General features: G+C 44.9%; 2 protein-coding genes across 6 annotated transcripts in view; both read left to right on the plus strand.

Annotated features, from left to right (window-relative positions):
* Nucleotides 1-19,824, plus strand: part of LOC142783830 (uncharacterized) — a 456,044-nt gene that overhangs the window by 377,565 nt on the left and 58,655 nt on the right. The window lies entirely within an intron of this gene.
* The window catches only part of RhoGAP68F (Rho GTPase activating protein at 68F), a 177,953-nt gene that overhangs the window by 114,247 nt on the left and 43,882 nt on the right, over nt 1-19,824 (plus strand). For 3 of the 4 annotated variants that reach the window (XM_037418110.2, XM_037418108.2, XM_037418109.2), the window contains 2 exons: nt 3,138-3,215; nt 5,913-6,041. In XM_037418110.2, the coding sequence (XP_037274007.1) occupies nt 3,138-3,215; nt 5,913-6,041 (207 nt within the window). Of the gene's footprint in view, nt 1-3,137; nt 3,216-3,870; nt 4,046-5,912; nt 6,042-19,824 lie in introns of those variants that run through there. The other variant, XR_012888497.1, reaches the window with a different exon arrangement.

The following is a 19,824-nucleotide window of genomic DNA, read 5'->3' on the forward strand; positions in this document are numbered from 1 at the left end:
AAATTTTATAAATGTCAAAAATAAGAGCAGGCCAAGAACTGATCCTTGGTGTACACTTTAGATGATGAGCCTATGTTGTGAAAAGGCACCATCGATTAATACTCTTTTATACCTGTGTAAAGGTAATCTTTCAGAAGTGACAAAAATGGACCAGTAATACCGTAACTTTCTAACTTGGAAAACAAAACTTCATAGTTAATATTGTCAAAAGCTTTTCTAAAAATCAATGAACATTGAGCCAGCTAATGATCCTCTGCCCAAGTTTGTTCGAATCCAGTCGATAAAGCTAATCACAGCGTGTTCTGTTGAAAGACCAGCACGGAACCCAAACTGTGGCGAGGACAGTATGTTGAATGTTGCGAAGTAGTTCGATATACGAATTTCGATTAACTTTTCTACGATTTTGCTGAAAAATGAGAGTATAGAAATTGGCCTGTAATTTTCTACTAATGTCGGATCGCTTTTCTTTAGTATTAGAATTACTTTAGTGACCTTTAGTTGTTTGAGAAAAATTCTTTTTTCAAAGATCAAGTGGACTATATGGCAGATAGCTTCAGCCATAACGTGTTTAACTGATTTATTATGTATTGAGTGTATCTTGTCTAGGCCAGCTCCTGCATTCTTTAGCTGTTTAATGCCGTTCGCACTTCATCAGTTGTGCAAGTTACAAAATAAGTTGCTTATCTCTTTGGAATTGTATACTATTCTGTTGTCGATAGCGACAGTCTTGATGGCAGCTGTCTTGTTATCACAATTTAGGAAATCATTATTGGAATTGCATTTTTGTTTAACGTTGGTGAATGCTCCAATTTTTTGTTTCATGTATTTTTTTTGCTTGCTTTAGGGCACCGTCTAACTCTGCAGAAACAGTCTTGTAACGTTCTTTAAGTCAAGTGTCTAATGGCTTCCTTTTTGCTTTTCGACATAGATTATTTTTCTTGCAAAGAGAATCTAGGAGAGCCGCTGACACCTAGGGGCAACCTGGTGCACCATATCGCTTGGTAAAAAGCATGCCTTTAGTGCAAACTTTTACTGCTTTTAAAATATTCAGTGTAAACTCACGCAATGCCAGTTCAGCATCAGAAAAGCATAGGATGTTAGAAAAATTAATTCGCTCTATTAACTCTACATAGTCAGATAGGTTGAATTTCGTCCCATGTACCTCTCTTTTGGGAAGACTACAAGGTAAATCAAAATAAAAAGGATTGGATAGTGATCTGTAATATCTACCTGTAAAATTTCCGAATGAGGGCGCATATCGATGTTATGTTATCTATTATTGAATTTGAACCTTGCCTCCTACATTGGGTAGGAGCATTAATCCATGGCTCAAATCCAAAGCCTGTAAAACAGCCAGTGAAGTCTACAAAACCGAGATACTTTTGTCTAATAAGTCAATGTTGAAATCACCTAAAGTGAGAGCATTCTTATTTTCTCGTGAAATTTTGTCTAGTGTTTCTGATAATCCCGCACAAAATTCTTTGACCGATGAAGGCAGTGAGCATTAAACCATGCCAATGATTGTTTTTTTCCATGAAATGTGAGGAAAGAAGTTTTCTATTTTGAGCCATACAGATTCTCATTTCGGAACATTGATAGACGGATCGGTACACCTTTTATGAGATACGGTTTGTGATGCGAAAATAGCAACACCACCGTGAGGGCTGTACCACGTATTGTGGGAAAGAATATAAGGTTTCGTCTCCCGATGAAAGCCATGTTTTGGTTACACAGATGAGTTTAAAGGGATGAACTGTATTATGCAGCAATGCTATAATGTCATCAAAAGGCCTTTTTAAGCTACGGGCATTGACATAAATGGCTGAAGGGAGTTCACGAGAACCGTTTTTTTGGATAACTCTTATGCAGAAAAATAATCCATGAAGCACTTGGTCAATTGTCATGAAATACACGCAAGTCACTTTCGCCAAAAATTTGGAACACCTTGCCATCCACATTCTTTCTGGCCTTAATTATGTAGTTTTCTGTCCATGGGTAAAGCCATCTAGTTTCCTTTTTTTGCTCCAGTGCCATAGCAAACAACCTCTTGTCTAGTGGAGTCAAGTGTTCCTTAACATATACTGCAGCATCACTGCTGCCGGAGAAGCCAAGCCTCCCAATTGTGAAATGTGCCTTCCGCGCCTTCCGAAGAAAGTCTGCTCGTTTAGCATGGGAGCAAAAGCGAACAATAAGGTTCCTTTTTCCAGCATCTCGCGTAGAAACACGGTGAACAACATCAATGTCCTCTACCTTCACAGGGCTGCCAATCTTGTCACCAATTTTCTGAATTATTGTGAGGCGGTCTTCAACTTGAGTCTGAGGGACTCCTCGTATCTCAAGATTATTTAGGCTAGAATACTGATCCAATCCTTCTACTTGATGAGCAAGCAGATCACTCTGTTCCCCAGTTTTTTATTTTCGGTGACAAACGTGGCATGCGCTGATTTGAGGTCATGGAAACAATCACTGATGACTGACATGCTCTTTTTGAAGCTTTCGAACTATTGCTGGAGTGCCTTAAATTCTGCCTTATTTATTTGCACCAATTTTTTTTTGAATTAGTAATAGCCATCAGCAAGTCCTTCATTTTGGTTTCAAAAGTACTGTTCAAAGTTTCAATTTCTTTTGCTAGTGAAACAACCGTTGGAGCTATACTGCACAGGCGATAGGTAGACAGTGTGAATGCACGAAAGCTTGATAAGGAGCTTAAACAGTACTTGCAGGTAGGAGCAGTATTAGTTTGATGCCAGCAGCTGTCTGCTGTCTCAGATCGCCCGTGCAGCAATGGTGCAGCATGCGAATGAACATACACCTATTTATTTATAGCAAAATTTCTCACAATTTAAATTCCACTCGAGGTGAATACAAAGACTGCAATATTCGAAGCGCTAAAATATTTGCAACAAGCCTATTTCTGTGGTACTGAATGCTGTATTGATAATATACTTTGTCGTTTTTGGGGCTGGTGATCAGGACTTTGTGTTTGTTCAAAGCTGGACACAACCTGTTGCTTCCTGCTAAGCAATGCATTAAGAGCACACTTGCAGTATGTAAGATGTTCTTACTTTTGTTCCTCTACATAAATTCAGGGTGTGTTGTGATTTAGTGTGAGTCCTTGTCCTCTTCTTAATTTGCAGCGTTGGAGACGGAAGGCATCTTCAGACGCTCTGCCAACACGCAAGTGGTCAAAGCGGTGCAGGCACTCTTTGACCAAGGTGAGTGAGGCTGGTTTCGAGGTTTCACTGTTGCACCACAGAAAGGCACACTCCAATGCTACTGGAGCGCATTGGGCTGTCTTTGCACCAAAACATGATCGTATAGCGGCACCTTGATTAAAGTGGCTTGTTTGGCAAACATGCTCGCAGTTATTGGTAAGAGAATGCCAGCAGCACCAAAAGAAGGGAAACATAGATATGCAAGAAAAAGAAGAAGGACTATCAACCGACTTTAATTTAACCAATGTTGGTTTTGATAGTCCAGCTTCCCGTGGTTTCTTTTCTTTTCTTTTGGTGCTGCTGGCATTACGTTAGCTAAAACAGTACCTTGAGTCAACAGCAGTGCTCTTCTTATGAGAAATGAAGGTAAACACAAGACACAATATGCACAACATTGTGGAATGATGCCTAAAGACAATTGATCACTTTTACTGAAACTAGTTATGATAGAAAAAAATAGAAAAGAACACTCCATGCATTCCAAGATTTAATGAAATGCCACTTCTGCATTTGTTTGTATTGAAATGAGAGCGCACTACTTAGACGCGGACAGAAAGACAGTCTAAGTAGTGCGCTCTCATTTCAAAACAATCATGTATCACCAACTCGCTCAATCAACCATATTGACAAATCTGCATTTGTGTTTGATATGCAGGAAAAAGAACTTATTGGCGTTACCATGAAGACCAGCATGAAGCAATGCTTCTTTCGCATACGAAAATGCTCGTTCTTGTTCTGATTACAACATCATCATGAAACTGTGGCAAATCACCATGTGTGAAAACGACCTCGAATGACAATTCATCATAAGTCAAGAACACAACACCAAGGTGCACAATAATGGCATTTGAACTGGTTCGAAAGCATCAATTACTACCACTCTGCATGTTCTGTCACGACGAAACTCCAAATTGCACGAGTTTCATGGTGTACCACGAGTCTTTAGTGCTTCTATCAGGCGGCTTTCTCACTACCTGCAAACACCTAAAGTGCGGATGAGGCGCGGAATGACTTTGTTGAATGCCAAATGCAATATAAATTAGCCTCTCTAAATATATAAATTAGTTGCTAATGATAGGTAAAACAGGAGTAGGTTGTATTCATTCCCAGGGGTGGAAGTGCTGCGCCAATCGCACCATTCTGTGCCAGGCTGTGCATAAGCGGCAATCGCCGCTGTAATTGTTCATCGGAAGTGTAAACAGCAAAATCTAGCCGATTATTATCGTTGACCAAGCAATACTGAGCATTGGCTAAACCAAGGGCGCGGCTGCATCCTCAGGCTTCAGAATTGTCCAACCCTAGAGAAACGAGCGCGTTTTGTCTGAATCTGGCAGCGCACAGGTTGCCAGAAGTGAAAAATGGAAGAGCCCCAATGGTTGGAGTACATGCTCGTTTGTTGTTTGTAGACAGCATTCTTATTTTCAGCTTGTGCACTTCAGTAAGTCATGCTGCGTTACTGCTGAATCTGGAGTCTAAATAAACATTGCATCACTCGCAGCAATAACAATGATGACTGTGCTTGGAACGACGTCAGGCAAAGCACTGCCGTGCACAGTTTCCTCATGGGCAGGTGACAAGTTGGTGTGTGCAATCTTTGCTGACAACAGCGTATGGTGCTTCAGTAAATTTTGCTACTTGTTAGCATCTCCAGGTGCCACCTCAGATGGGAGTACAGAAAGTGACTTAATCAGTGCAGAGTATGACGTCACTGTTTCTGATAGAATCAGTGCTGATATCATGGTTGACATTGCCAGTGTCGTGGGAGTGGGCCCCTGTGGTTACGAAGAGGCTAATGACGCTGCTAAACATTTTACCCCGCTACAGAGCTTGCATCGGTGCTCATCATCAATCATCGCTGTTGTGGCTGAAGGTGCTGAATTTGCTTATTTTGAAAGCTTCCATGTATGATAATGAGGATATCTTGATGGCATGCAGGTGAAAAGACAAGTCTACAGACTATTTTCATCTGAAATAAAGTGTGGTAACTGAATTGCAAAAGACGTCATCTTTTTATTGAGCTTACTGTGAGCAAATCGTCATGTTAATGCTTATTACAATTTCCAAAAGCCATTTCAAGAGTTGCAGATACTAATATGAGCCTAAATACGCATATTTTTTAATTTTGAGCTATCGATGTATCAAACTATTTCGTGATCCCCTTCGAGTTCGATATATCAGTCGACTGTAATTACATGCGCGCTATTTATCTGGAATGGCGGCTTTAAGCACCCTTGCTTGGCTTTATCTCATCTGCACAGTTTAGTTTGTCATTGTTGCGAAAATCAGCATACCATGTCACAAATGAAGGCTTCTTTATCTTGCGATGCCAGTATTGTTTTGCAGAGGCCGGGAAGTCATCATGGTCCTCCTATAACCTATCACCGCAATGTCTCGAGCACAGTAACTAACTGTGATTGCTTAAAAATTCAGAGGCCGGTGTTGATGATTGCTTCTAAAGCTCGCCTTCACCAAGACGCATCTTTTTCCACATGCGAGTCTATGGAAAATCAGTGAAACATTCCCATGCATGTTTCACACAGTTGACCCTTGCAAAGTACTGGCTGCTTGCCTGAGATGTTTCCAGCTGTCCCAGCTATGGGTAGCTCTTATGAGAAACACTCCTGAATGACCTCCCAGCCAATGTCTTTGAGTAGTGGCTGTGCACTTATGTGAGTTGGCATTGTTGGTTGCTTGCAGGCAAGTATGTCAACTTTGATGCCTACAAGAATGTCCATGTTGCGGCAGTGATCCTCAAGACCTTCCTCAGGGAGCTGGAGGAACCCCTGCTGACCTTCGACCTTTATGATGATGTCATGAGCTTCCAAGGTGGGGTCATCACATAATAAGCATAACAGAAAATCGGGCAAGTTATTACAGTACAAGTTGAATATATTTCACTGTAGTGCAAGAAAAACGTAGCAACGTAGCCCACGATATGAGTTTTAGCAGTGATCTGTACAGTAAGCCACAAAAGTTTGCGAATCACGCGAGCACGTGCCAAACTGCCTGTTCGTGTTACCTAGCGGTGGGTCATCTACCGTTGACCACAGTGCTATGCCGGAAATGACTCTTCTTGTTATTCACTAACATTTAAATTTTCTACTGCCCCGTAGTGCATTGTTAGTTCGCTTATGCGCAGTATGACCGTCACATTTCTATTTTCATAGCAGGGTCAAAGCTATAACGACGTGCCTTGAACGGTGTTCCATAGGCTCAGTATCACTATGTGATAAAGATTGCTACTGATAACAGTTAAGTGCATAAACTGCTCTCGAGGCAGAAGCACGTAAACGTTGGGGGGGGGGGGGGGGGTGCTAACACCCCCCTGTAAGGTTGTTTGTGCTGTGTAGCGCACGTGTCTCTCACGTAGGCCGCATTTAGGGGGTCACAACTATTGAGCGGTACGTGGTGTTGTGCTCGCGAGTGATTATCACCATCATCATCATAGTTGTTAGAATGGTAGCGCCAGCAGTGATGCCTGGCAGCAAGCCTTGGTGGTGGCAAGGGAGAGCTGAGGGGGTCTCTTTAGCGTGTGTCGGTTGGCGCGAACGGTTGTCTCTAGCGGTGGGTCTGCCGTAGGCGGCACCATGAGCCGTCTGCGGTGGGCCTTCGTGGTAAGTCAAGCATTGGCGACACCACCTTGGGTGTGGTATTGTGTTTGTTTTGTCATGTTGGGTGTAGTGTAATATTGTGTTAGGTTGTTTAGGGCCTTGATGACAATTGACGTATAATAACTCGGCTGGCGATATCGTTGTTCTAAAGGCAGTTAAATAAATGTGTGTGACCTGGTTCAGTCCGACCGTGTGAACTGCGTCTGTTCACTCCAAGAGCGGGGCCTGCTCGTCATTTGGAGACCCAACAACGTAGATGTCACAAAGCCCGTCGCGTTAGAAAGCGACAGGTGAAAGTTATTTGTACCCAGTCAGAAAACAGACTGGCCATAGAATAAGGAGGGGATGCATTTTAGGTGCTGTAGTGCTGTTGATCGCAGCTGACGTAACGGAAGTGTTGCAGAGAGGTTTTTGGCCACACACTCGCGTGGTCTGTAAACTTATGTGGTCGACTGTACAATTACAGATCAACATTGTAGATGTTACGCGTTTCCTGTAATGGCTTGGAAGTCGGTGCACACATTTGCACAGCTTCCTAAGTGAACAACTGGCGCTCACTTGGCTTCAGTGTGCTACGTATAGCTGCTGAGGGTCACCTTGCTAGAGATGCTGCTATGTTTCACGATCGGCCGACATTCCACAGTCCAAGACCAATGTTTAGAGTATTTTTCTTTTCCTTCGCTCGAAAGGACTTCACCCCAAAAACAAACTGTGCATAGATTTAGGGCCTGATATTTGATTCTTCTTAGGCAGAGATTGAAGCTGAGTCATTGCAGCGTTATTAGGTTTTTTTTTAACCATGCAATAAATAACTAATTACTGTAACACGTAGAAAAGAACACATTCTTTCTCTTTTTTTCTGAACACAATTGTGAGTGCCTTCGATTAATGACATGCAAATTCGAGGCATTTGCAGACAGTGGATCATAATTTGCACCACCTCTTTTTTTTTGTGCGATACATTTAGAAATGCTGCCGAATTACTGACCATGACTGCCATTCATACACATTTAGCTCTTTTAGGCTGTTCACTGGGGTCTTAAAAAAATTGTCTAACCACTTTGTAGTGGTTAGACGATATTTGTATGGGTCATGATTCACTTCTAAGCACACATTAATGTCCTCAGCAGGGATCAAACCACTTTGCTGCAATTTGTGATTAGTGTTAGTGTTCTATAGTAAATATTTGTGTAACAGATGCAGCAGTGTACGATATGAGGCCCATGAAAAAGTAGCACCGTTTGAAGGAAGTGCCCTATGCTTTCAGCAGTACATTGATGGCTGTGGGGGATCAAACAGGCTGAATGTAAGAAATACGTATTTCTAGAAATTACCGTGCAAGATCCAATGTTGTAACTCTAGAAGGTTTTTCAAAATATGCCTAAAACTGTAATCTGCGCTGAGACTCTGTGTTTGTAAGTATGTAATGTAAAGTTAACCTGTTTATAATACTTCTGTATTTAATATCCACAGGCTGGCTATCACAGGGGTAACTATATAGAAAAGCATCTGCTTTCGATGCTGTAGGTACTGGGTTCAATTCTCAGTGCCGACTGGAGACCTTACTGGTTTTTCTTTAATGGTAGAGGAGTACAGTTGTTCTTGAGCAGTCATCTCGAAAGGTAGCCCCGTCAGGTTGTGAAAGGCCCCAGGGAGCACCTTACGCACCACGATCTTGGTCTCGGCTGCTGACCTGCAGGTCGCGGGATTGAATCCCGGCTGCGGCGGCTGCATTTCCGATGGAGGCGGAAATGTTGTAGGCCCGTATGCTCAAATTTCGATGACATTGAAGAACCCCAGGTGGACGAAATTTCCGGAGCCCTCTACTACGGCATCTCTCATAATCATATGGCGGTTTTGGTACGTTAAACTCCACATATCAATCAATCAATCAATCAATCAATCAATCAATCAATCAATCAATCAATCAATCAATCAATCAATCAATCAATCAATCAATCAATCAATCAATCAATGATCTTGGCCAAGCATCCGCCACTGCTGTGGCGGGCAGAGAATAGCTGCCACTGGGTACCTACCGGTGTAGATACGGTGCCTGCTTGTGCACCTGGGACGGTGTGCCGGGAGTTACATGCTCTGGTGGGGCATATATCTTGCCTACAAAAGCTCTCGGTTCATGGTGTCATTTCCTCCCTCTTTATTCCTGTCACAGTTTGCATTCGAAGTTTCTGAGGTACGAGAAGCTTGGGCGAGTTGGACATCCATGAACTTCCAAAATGGAAAGTTGGGCTAGTTGAAATGCTTGCATGATTGAGACAGTGCTACAGACAAATAGGGAATGAACACCCTAAGCACTGTGTGTTCCTTTTGTACATGTCGGTAGCACTGTGTCAATCATGCAAATTAGCTTTTATTAGTGCAATACATATACAAAGCAAACACGACACACACAGGTAAGCAGAAATGTAGACGCTAAAAATAGCACCTACCTCTCGAGCGCGTCGTGCTCGCTTTGTACCGCACTAATGTAGTACTGCACGATTACAAGCTAAGTACAGTAAAACCTCATTAATTTGAACTCTGTTATTTAAAAAGCCCGCTTAATTTGAAGGATTTCTGTGGTCCCGTATTTTGTAATATAAATTTGAGTGGCGGTCAGCACTAGTCCAGTTAATTTGAAAACTTTGGGTTGCTTGTTCTAAGCCCTATTTTGTCACAAATCTGTGGAAACCGTGGCTTTTAGGAGCCACAGGGCAATGCAGTATAGTGATACTAATGAATGACAGATGAAGCATCCCAGCCACGCTTCTGCCAGCGAAAAAAAAAAAAAAAAGATCAGCAGATTCCACGTACCTTGAGAATCGGCATTATGGGAAGCATGCGGAGGAAAGGTGACCGTTGTAATTTTATTATTGAGCAACACATCATGAAATGGTGCTAAATATATGTGTCAATGTTACACGCACAGACTTGTGTTGAGCAGTTGCGATTCTTTATATAACCAGTCGCACTGGCACAACGACGCCAACAGGACCATGAATATTTGCAACACCGTAAGCAATAAGCTGATATAAAGTGCTGGCGCTCACGACGATGAGAGCCATGGACACTGCTACATAAATCAACTTCAGCGCATGGCACTTACAGTATTTACTCAATTCTACCGCGCCCTCGATTGTAACGTGCACCGGGTTTCCACGACGAAAAAAAAAAAAGTGAGACATCGATTGCAACGCGCACCCATTTTTCTCGTTGGCCCACACGATCACACCACTCAGGAAAAAGACTTCTTTCAGGAGCGTCTTCCGTTTAAATATGAGGTATGGGGGAAGCTTGTACCTATCTGACGTGCAACGGAGCATTGCCGTCACTCTAGTTTTACTGTGGCTTGATGTCAGCACTCGAACTTGCTTCGCCCCCTTCTTCTCGACGGTTGTGGTGCCAGGCATGTCAAAGTAAAGAGGCGTCTGATCGGCATTCCCGATTTGCCCAAGCAGGGAGCTGTTGTTGTGCCGCAAGTTTACGACAAACCTCTGAAAACTGAAGCTTTTCTTCGTACTCCTCCGGCAACTTTTGGCGTATGCCTGTTCGCCTTCAGAGGGAAAAGCCTTTCCTCTTCATAAAGTTAGTTAGCCAGCACCTGCTCGCTTTAAACTGGCTCCGCATTAGCCCTTTTTCTTAGGCTAACTGTATAGCCTGCACTTGGAACAATTCTGTCGTCACGGCCCGCTGTGCCACTCACTGCTCAATCACATACTCGCCGAGCAACTCTTCAATTTGCGGAAACCGACCCAGCTGTGGTCCTCTGAAGCCTTTGCGTGAACCTTTGCTGTCGACAATATTCTGCTTTTGTTTCCGCCAGTCCCGCATGCACGTTTCGAGAACTATGAACGACCGCTATGCAGCCCGATTTACGTCTGTTTCGGCATACGCGATGACTTTTCTTTTAAAAGCGGCCCCCGCAGGGGCACCTGCGCAAGTAGGCGTTCGGTGTGTGGCAACACCACGGACCTGAGCTAACGGGGAAGTTTTGGCTCCCTCCCACGCCTAGTCGTGCGTGGCTTTGCCGTGTCCGGTGAAAAGGGGATCCTGGGCGTTCAGCCGACGCTGGGTGATTGGACCTTTAAGGCCCTCCGGCAGAGGCAACACACCCCTTTTGCCCCGACTTCGCGTAGACGGCACCTCTGGGCTGACCCGCCCAGGGGAAATCGGCAGTCTCCTTTTCCTATTTCTCTCTCCCTACATCTTCGTCTTTATTGCTCACTTCTTACCTGTCCTGACGTCTTCTCTTTTCCGTTTACTTCCGAATTTCTTGGCGGCTAGGGTTAACCCTGGGGAACTGACCTCCCTTGGCCAGGACCACAGGGTTACAGTAGCAATGTATGGCTAACGTGTGTATACGTTCCCCTTGTTGGACTCCATGGTGGGTGGCCAGCATAGCTAGCGAATGAACATGCTTTTCTATGGAAAAAAGTACCCCCCTTTCCACAATGATCGGTCCCGTAAAAGGGGTCGCACCGAAGCAAATAGAAACTTTCTTACTAAAGAGAGCGATTACACGAAATTCTTTGTTGGAACATCATTGACTGAAACTAAGATTCAGGACATATCACCATTCCCTATTGCAAAAGCAATCAAAGAATGCATTGGAAGCAATTACAGTGCAAAAAAAAAAAATGAATGAGATCTCCTCATAGAAGTGAAAAACAAAGAACAAAGTGACAAAATTAGACACCTAGGAAAAATCGGACAACATGAAGTCCGTGTAACAGCTCACCGATCTCTCAATTACACGCGAGCTGCAATATCGGACAATGAACTGCTCAAGTGCACTGACGCAAAAATTGAGGATGCTTTAGCGGATTAAGGTGTACTTGCCGCACGAGCAATCATCATTCGTAGAGATAAGAAGAAAACCCGCACAAGGAACGTAATACTAACATTCGCAAGCACGACGCTTCCTGCTGCAGTTAAGGTAGCGTACCTTTACCTACGTGTGAGGCCCTACATACCTAATCCTCGCAGGTGCTTCCGGTGCCAGAGGTTTGAGCACGGGTCTCATTCATGTCGTGGTAATCCAACCTGCATGAAATGCGGCCAGGATGACCATGAAGATGGCGAGTGCACCAACCCTTTAAACTGTGTGAACTGCAAGGGGCCCCATGCAGCGTACTCCCGCTCCTGCCCAGAATGGCAAAAAGAAAAAGACATACACTGAAAACCAAAGAAAACATACCGTATCCAGAAGCGCGCGAGCGAGTGGTTCTTGGCCAAAAGAACACTTACGCTGAAGCGGTGCGATGGGGGAAGGCACCGCCGACGGTCTCTGTAGGCACACAGGTCGAACTCCAAGACCTAGTGGCCACGGTCCGTCCCCCAGACAAGAGCAAAAAAAAGGCGCAAAATGCCTTTTTTCAGGGAGGCCCCAAAGCCTCGACCAGTGTTGGTGTCAGCCAACCTAATGTCGAGGCAAAAGAGGTCTCAGCAACGGTGCCGAGTAGCCGGCCTCACTTGAGGAGGCCAGGATCCTCGCCGGGCACCAACACTGTTCAGCACCCTGGTGGTGCTGAGTCCATGGACGTGAGTCCATCGGACACTGAAAGCCTGACATACCCTGCTTCAACTAGCAGGGCGATCAGGCAGCCCATCATTCCTCCCTGCCAAGGAGGGAAAGGGAGCCGAAACACATTTTCGGCCCCACAAAAAAAGAAGTGACGAAGCACACGAATAGTGTCGCTTTTTAGCTTAGGCACAAATAACTCAAAATACTAAATTTTATACACATTTCACATAATGGCATACATCATCCATTGGAACTGCAGAGGCATGACATGAAACTTAAGTGACATTAAGGACATATTTACAAGCTTCTCTCCTGTAGCGTTATGCTTGCAGGAAACGAATGTGGGACCAAAAAACACCAAAATACTATAAGGTTACACTGTTATACGTCGCGACCGCTCGCAAAGCAACCGGCTGTCAAGCATCGTCGCCATTGTTGTCCAAAGTGGTATTGCGGTAAGAGAAGTTATAGTTAACAGTTTCATTGAAACGGCTGCAGTCGCCATTTTATCACATAAAACTATCACTATTTGTTCCATATACATTCCACCTCATACACATTTTACTGAAAAGATCTAGAATTGATTTCAGAACAGCTACCGAAACCTTTTTTAATGGCAGGAGATTTCAATGCGCACAACATACTATGGGGTAGTGTAAAGTCAGACGGTAGAGGGCAGGTAATTGAAGATTTTATTCTTACTAACAATGTGTGTCTTTTAAACACTGGATCACCAACATAGTGCTCTCCAGGCACAGGAACCATGAGTTGCTTGGATTTGGCACTGTGCTCTAGCTCGCTGTTTGCTGATTTTACATGGGAAACAATAAACATTCCTTACGGTAGTGAACATCTACCGTCGATTGTAAAACTATAACATCACCACTTCCGACCATACTGTCACGAGGTCGTGACGATAACGAATGGAGCACACTGCGAGTCGAATAATAAATTGTTTATCTGGGCGAACCTGTGCCCAGCAAACGGAAAGTCGGACTGCATTAGCAGTCTTGGACTGATAGCGGCGAACGGAGCGTCGGCCGTCGATTAACAGCTGACAAGCGGCGAAGCGCGTCGGCATTTATACTCTTGCCATCGAATGTTCTAGCGTTATCGCTGGCGGTGGCGTAGGTTCCAGAACAATCTGTACCGTTCGCACAGTGGGCGTGATCTTATCGAAATCATCTACTACAGTCTGGAACCTTCTCGAAAACTGCAGGCGCGGTTTGCGCTGAGAATCGTGTGGTGTTTTGGGACGATAACGAAAACTTGGGAAATGGAACGTGGCGTTGCCCCCCTCTGAAAAAAGGCATCGTCCCGATCCTTTAACTAAAGATGAAGGTACAATAATAATGCAAGAAAGTACAATGAATAAATTACGATGGAACAATAATAAAAAAAAAACACTGTTTCAGTTTGTTAACGCGCATGAAACGGCTTGAGGCGCGCGACTTGCACGACTTCAAGTCGCGATCGCCGTCGTTAAGAGTTCGTGATGCCGTCGGGGACAACCTCGTAATTAAGTGGGCCGAGACGTTGAACCACCCTGTACGGTCCGAAGTAGCGTCGCAGAAGCTTTTCACTTAGTCCACGTCGGCGTATCGGTGTCCACACCCAAACACGTTCACCGGGCTGGTATTCCACGAAGCGTCGTCGAAGGTTGTAACGGTGGCTGTCTGTCGTCTGTTGATTCTTGATACGGTGACGCGCAAGTTGTCGGGCTTCTTCGGCACGTTGAAGGTACTCGCTCACATCGAGGCTTTCTTCGTCGGTGACGTTGGGTAACATGGCATGGAGCGTCGTTGCCGGGCTCCTTCCGTAGACCAATTTGTATGGAGATATCTGCGTCGTCTCCTGCACCGCCGTGTTGTATGCGAAGGTCACATACGGAAGAATGGCGTCCCACGTCTTGTGTTCGACATCGACGTACATTGACAGCATGTCGGCGATCGTCTTGTTAAGCTGCTCGGTGAGGCCGTTGGTCTGTGGGTGGTACGCTGTCGTCCGGCGGTGGTTTGTTTGGCTGTATGCCAAGATCGCTTGACTTAAGTCGGCAGTGAATGCCGTTCCTCTGTCGGTGATAAGGACCTCCGGGGCGCCGTGACGAAGGACGATATTTTCGACGAAGAACTTAGCTACCTCGAATGCACTGCCTTTTGGCTGGGCTTTTGTCTCGGCGTAGCGAGTGAGGTAGTCGGTAGCTACCACGATCCACTTGTTTCCGAAAGCCAACGTCGGGAACGGCCCTAGCAGGTCCATACCAATCTGCTGGAAAGGTCGGCAAGGTGGATCAATTGGCTGCAGAAGTCCCGCTGGCCTTGTCGGTGGTGTCTTGCGTCGCTGACAGTCCCGGCATGTTCTCACATATCGAGTGACGTCGGTGGTAAGACGTGGCCAGTAGTACCTTTCTTGTATTCTCGCGAGCATGCGAGAAACACCGAGGTGCCCTGCCGTCGGATCGTCGTGCAGGGCCTGCAGGAGTTCTGGTCGCAGAGCTGAAGGCACCACAAGGAGGTACTTGGCTCGAAGCGGTGAAAAGTTTTTCTTTTGTAGAAGACCGTTTCGTAGGAAGAACGACGCAAGTGCGTGCTTGAATACCTTCGGGACTTCGGCGGTCCTGCCTTCGAGGTATTCTATTAGGGCCTTAAGTTCCGGGTCGGCCCGCTGTCGTTCAGCGAAGTCGTCTGTAGTTATCGTTCCCAAGAAGTAGTCGTCATCCGGGTCGTCGGGTAGCGGTTGGTCGACAGGCGCACGAGAGAGACAGTCGGCGTCGGAGTGTTTTTTGCCGGACTTGTAAATGACCCTGGTCTCTAATAGAGCAGCGGCCCTCTCTTTGCGAGCGACGCTCGCGAACGTTTGCAGGAATGCGCCGCAGAAGACATCCCACGTTAGGAGCGTGGACTCCCGATTCTCGAGCAAGGTCCTTGCGGTGTCTTCCAGGTAGAAGTACACACGATGGAGCTTTTCTTTGTTGTCCCAGTGGTTGAGGCCGGCCACACGGTCGTATGTTTCTAGCCAGGTTTCCGGGTCTTCAAACGATGACCCATGGAACGTTGGTGGTTCCCTGGGTTAATGAATGATGATCACGGGCTGGGACGCTGGGTTATTGTCGCTGCAGTCGAGGTCATGGCCTTGGTCTTCCGCGCCTTGTCTTGTAGAAGCCCATACTCCGGTGGGAGACCTTGCTGTCGGCGGCTTGTTCACTGCTCTTGGTTGGCGTCGGTGTCTTCTCCGCGACGTGGGCTGGGTTCACGGCTTGACAGGGGCGTCCGATACATGAATGAAGCAGCACCTCCACCAGATGTCACGGGGTCGTGACGGTAACGAATGAAGCACACTGCGAGTCGAATAATAAATTGTTTATCTGGGCGAACCTGTGCCCAGTAAACGGAAAATCGGACTACAGTAGCAGTCTTGGACTGATAGCGGCGAACGGAGCGTCGGCCGTCGATTAACAACTGACAAGCGGCGAAGCACGTTGGCATTTATACTCTTGCCATTGAATGTTCTAGCGTTATCGCTGGCGGTGGCGTAGGTTCCAGAACAATCTGTACCGTTCGCACAGTGGGCGTGATCTTATCGAAATGATCTACTACAGTCCAGGACCTTCTCGAAAACTGCAGGCGCGGTTTGCGCTGAGAATCGTGTGGTGTTTTGGGACGATAACGAAAACTTGGGAAATGGAACGTGGCAATATGCTCTCGATCACAGTGTTGGAAGCTTCACAAAGCTAACTGGCCTTTGTTTACACAGAGAGCTAATCTACAGGATGAGTTCTCTGAACATCTAACAGTAGACTTTTTATTTTATTTATTTATTTAATAATACTGTAACCCTCACTTGAGGGTCATTACAGGGAGGAATATAAACACGAAACAAAAACAATACACAATGACAAAACAGGCATTACGTTTCATGTTGCCGGTAGTACAATTCTAGCGAACACTCAAACGCTTCGACATTTGTGCTAGTAACAGCGTACTCTGGAACTCTATTCCACACTTCTATACTATAAGGAAAAAAAGAATTTTTAAAGCCATCCAGACGTGCCCAAAAAGGCCTTATTGGGTGACTATGGTTCAACCAAGCTCCTCGTTTGGGTGCAGGTTGTATGTATGTGTCTTTATTTATTTTCATTTCGCCTCTTATAATTTGAAACAGGAGTTTTAACCTTTGCTTTTCACGGCGCACTTGCAGGGGTTCTAGCGCACATGATTTTAACAAATTTGTGACGGATTCTGCCCTCCGGTACCGCGAGCAAATGAAGCGCACTGCTAGCCTTTGAATTTTTTCTATTTGATCTCTCAGTGACTGCTGTTGAGGACTTCATACAGAAGACGCATGCTCCAAAATAGGGCGAACAAATGACTTATATGAAAGTAATTTGACATCTCTAGGGGCATGTTCGAGTTTTTTCCTTAAGTAAAACAACTTCCTGTAGGCCTTTAAACACACCTCCTCAACATGAGTGTGCCACCCCAAATATCTGGTAATAGTTACCCCCAGGTATTTAAAGCTGTGTGTTCTGGTCAGAAGGCTATTTCCGATTTTATAATCATATGCGAGTACCGATTTTTTCTTGGTTATATGGGTGAACGTAGTCTTTGAAAAGTTAATTTCCATCCCCCACTGGGCGCTCCAATTATGCAAGGCTTGCAGACAGCGATTAATTTTGATTTTGTCGTTTGCGTTAGTCACAGGAGCATAAATTAAACAATCGTCTGCAAAAAGTTTGATTTTAACCGGGCTTTCGACAACTGCGGAAATATCATTTATAAAAATAAAAACAACAAAGGACCCAGCACAGACCCCTGTGGGACACCAGACAGTACTTTCAATGAACTAGATGTGCAATCATCTACACGTACTTTTTGTTGACGGTTCTCCAAATACGCGGCTATCCAATTTAGTATATTTGAGCTAAGTCCTAGTTGCTGAAGCTTAAAAATTAATTTGCTATGAGAAACTTTATCAAATGCTTTGGCGAAATCTACACAAATGACGTCTATTTGTTGTTGACCTTGGAGAGATAAATAAAAATCATAAACTGTTTCTACCAGTTGAGTAACAGTTGACAACGCCTTCCTGAATCCGTGTTGATGGGGATAAAAACTCTTTTGACTCAAGAAAAATAATAATGTGCCTTGTTATGAAGTGTTCTATGATTTTGCAACACACAGAGGTCAGTGAAACGGGGCGATAATTGTTCACATGAAGCCGATTGCCAGCTTTGTATATACGCTTTACAATTGCAGTGCGCCAGTCTTCCGGTAATGAGGACGTTTCAAGAGATTTTCTGAAAATGATTGTTAAATAAAAGGACGACCATTCGGCATACCGTCGTAAGAATTCACTGGGAATTTCGTCTGGTCCAGTTGCCTTTTTAGTGTCAAGCCCTAGCAAGTGACTGAACACCCTTTCCTGGATGATAGCAAAGGGCTCCATTGCGCAAGCGCGCGGGCAGGCCTGGTCAGCATCCACCTGATCGGTTTCATCTCTAGTGAAGACCGACTGAAAGAACTGGTTGAAAGAATTTGCTATCTGCGGTTTTTGCCCCACTGTCTCGGGTCCAATTTTTATCTGTTCAATTTTTTCTTTTTTATTCTTCAAGTGAAGCCAAAATTTTTGAGGGGAAGACTTAATGAAGTCAGCAAGGGTTTCGGTATAGAACTTTCGTTTGGATTCTTTTAATGCTGTCTTTAACTGTCCACGCAATTGTACGATTGCTACCGAGTTGGTTTTGTTTTTCCGCATGCGTTTTATTTTTCGTTTGATATGGACGATTTCCCGGGTTATCCACGGACTGCGCTGTTTCGTTTTCTTTTTACGAGTTGGAACAAATTTATCCGTACAATGCTTTACAATGATTTTGAAACGTTGCCATAACTCTTCTACAGATTCTGAGACAGAAGCAGGTTCAAACTCATGAAGGGACAATTCTAGATAATCAAGTATAGATGTGTCATCGGCCTGTGCAAAATTTTTATTCTGAACCGGGATAAATGGCCGCTTCTGCGGCTTTGCGTCTAGTTGGATATTAACAGTTATCAGCTTGTGGTCCGATATTCCCTCTTCGGCCGATAAAGTGCTATGTGTCACTCTGCGTGATAGGAACACTAAATCAAGCAATGTTTTTGAATTAGCTGTTACTCGCGTATTTTCTTTTACAATCTGTGTTGGGTTATGAGAGAACATTATTTCCAACATTTTATCACCACTCAGAGTATCTATATGTCCAGGTGTGACACTTTCCCAATTTATATGCGGTAAATTAAAATCGCCAGTCAGTATCAACCTCGTGTTGCCATTCTGAAATTTGCACAAGAAACTGTTCAGTTGGTCTAAGAAATCAGGCGTGGTACCAGGGGGCCTGTAAATTGCTCCGACAATAAAAAACACTTTTTCAACAAATATTTTGCACCAAACTGTTTCGGAGAGGGAGCAATCAATTCTTTCTGTCGTACCCCGCAGGGGCGCCTGCGCAAGTAGGCGTTTGGTGTGTAGCGACACCACGGACTCGAGCTAACGGGGGAGTTTTGACTCCCTCCCACGCCTAGCCATGCGTGGCTTTGCCGTGTCCGAGGAAAAGGGGATCCTGGGGGTTAAGCCGACGCTGGGTGATTGGACCGTTAAGGCCCCCCGGCAGAGGCAACACACCCCTTTGGCCCCGGCTTCACGTAGACGGCACCCCTGGGCTGACCCACCCAGGGGAAATCGGCAGTCGCCTTTTCCTATCTCTCTTTCCCTACATCTTCGTCTTTATCTCTTACTATTTATCTGTCCTATCTTCTACTCTCTTCCGTTTACTTCCAAACTTCCTGGCGGCTAGGGTTAACCTTGTGTAATTACTCAACCTTGAGTAGTTATATTTGGTTATAGTGGCAATGTACGGCTGGCGTCTGCAGCCTTATGCTATTAAGTGCTTCAGCGTCTCCTGGTTGGACTCCATGGTGGGTGGTCGCCATTGCTGCCGAAAAATAAGTACACAACTATGGGAACACCTGCATTTCCCGCCTCCTAGATCGTCTTCCGCCTAATAGAGGACGCACCGATGAAATATTAATTTTCAGCCAACCCAGACAATGCTTTCCGAAATTCTATGTAGTGCACAGCGAAAACCCAACAAAACAAGCCAGAGCCATATCTCCATTTCTTGTTGCTAAATCTCTGACTGAGCTCTTTGGCCCAGGATACAAGGTTACAAAGATGGCTAGTGGAGACCTTCTCCCTGAGCTGCCTGAAAAACACCACTATGAAAAACTTGGCACTCTCGTAGCATTTGGTAATATCCCAGTATCTGTTTCACCTCATAGATCAATGAACACCTCACGCGGAGTTGTTTCAGAAGCAGACCTTCTTGAAATGTCTGAACAGGAACTGCTTGAAGGGTGGAAAGAGCAAAATGTCACAGATGTGAAACGAATCGTCATCAGACGCGATAACAAAGAAATACCTACCAAACATTTATTACTCA

Source organism: Rhipicephalus microplus, unplaced genomic scaffold (genome assembly GCF_043290135.1).
Source record: "Rhipicephalus microplus isolate Deutch F79 unplaced genomic scaffold, USDA_Rmic scaffold_12, whole genome shotgun sequence".
NCBI classification, from domain to species: Eukaryota; Metazoa; Arthropoda; class Arachnida; order Ixodida; family Ixodidae; genus Rhipicephalus; species Rhipicephalus microplus.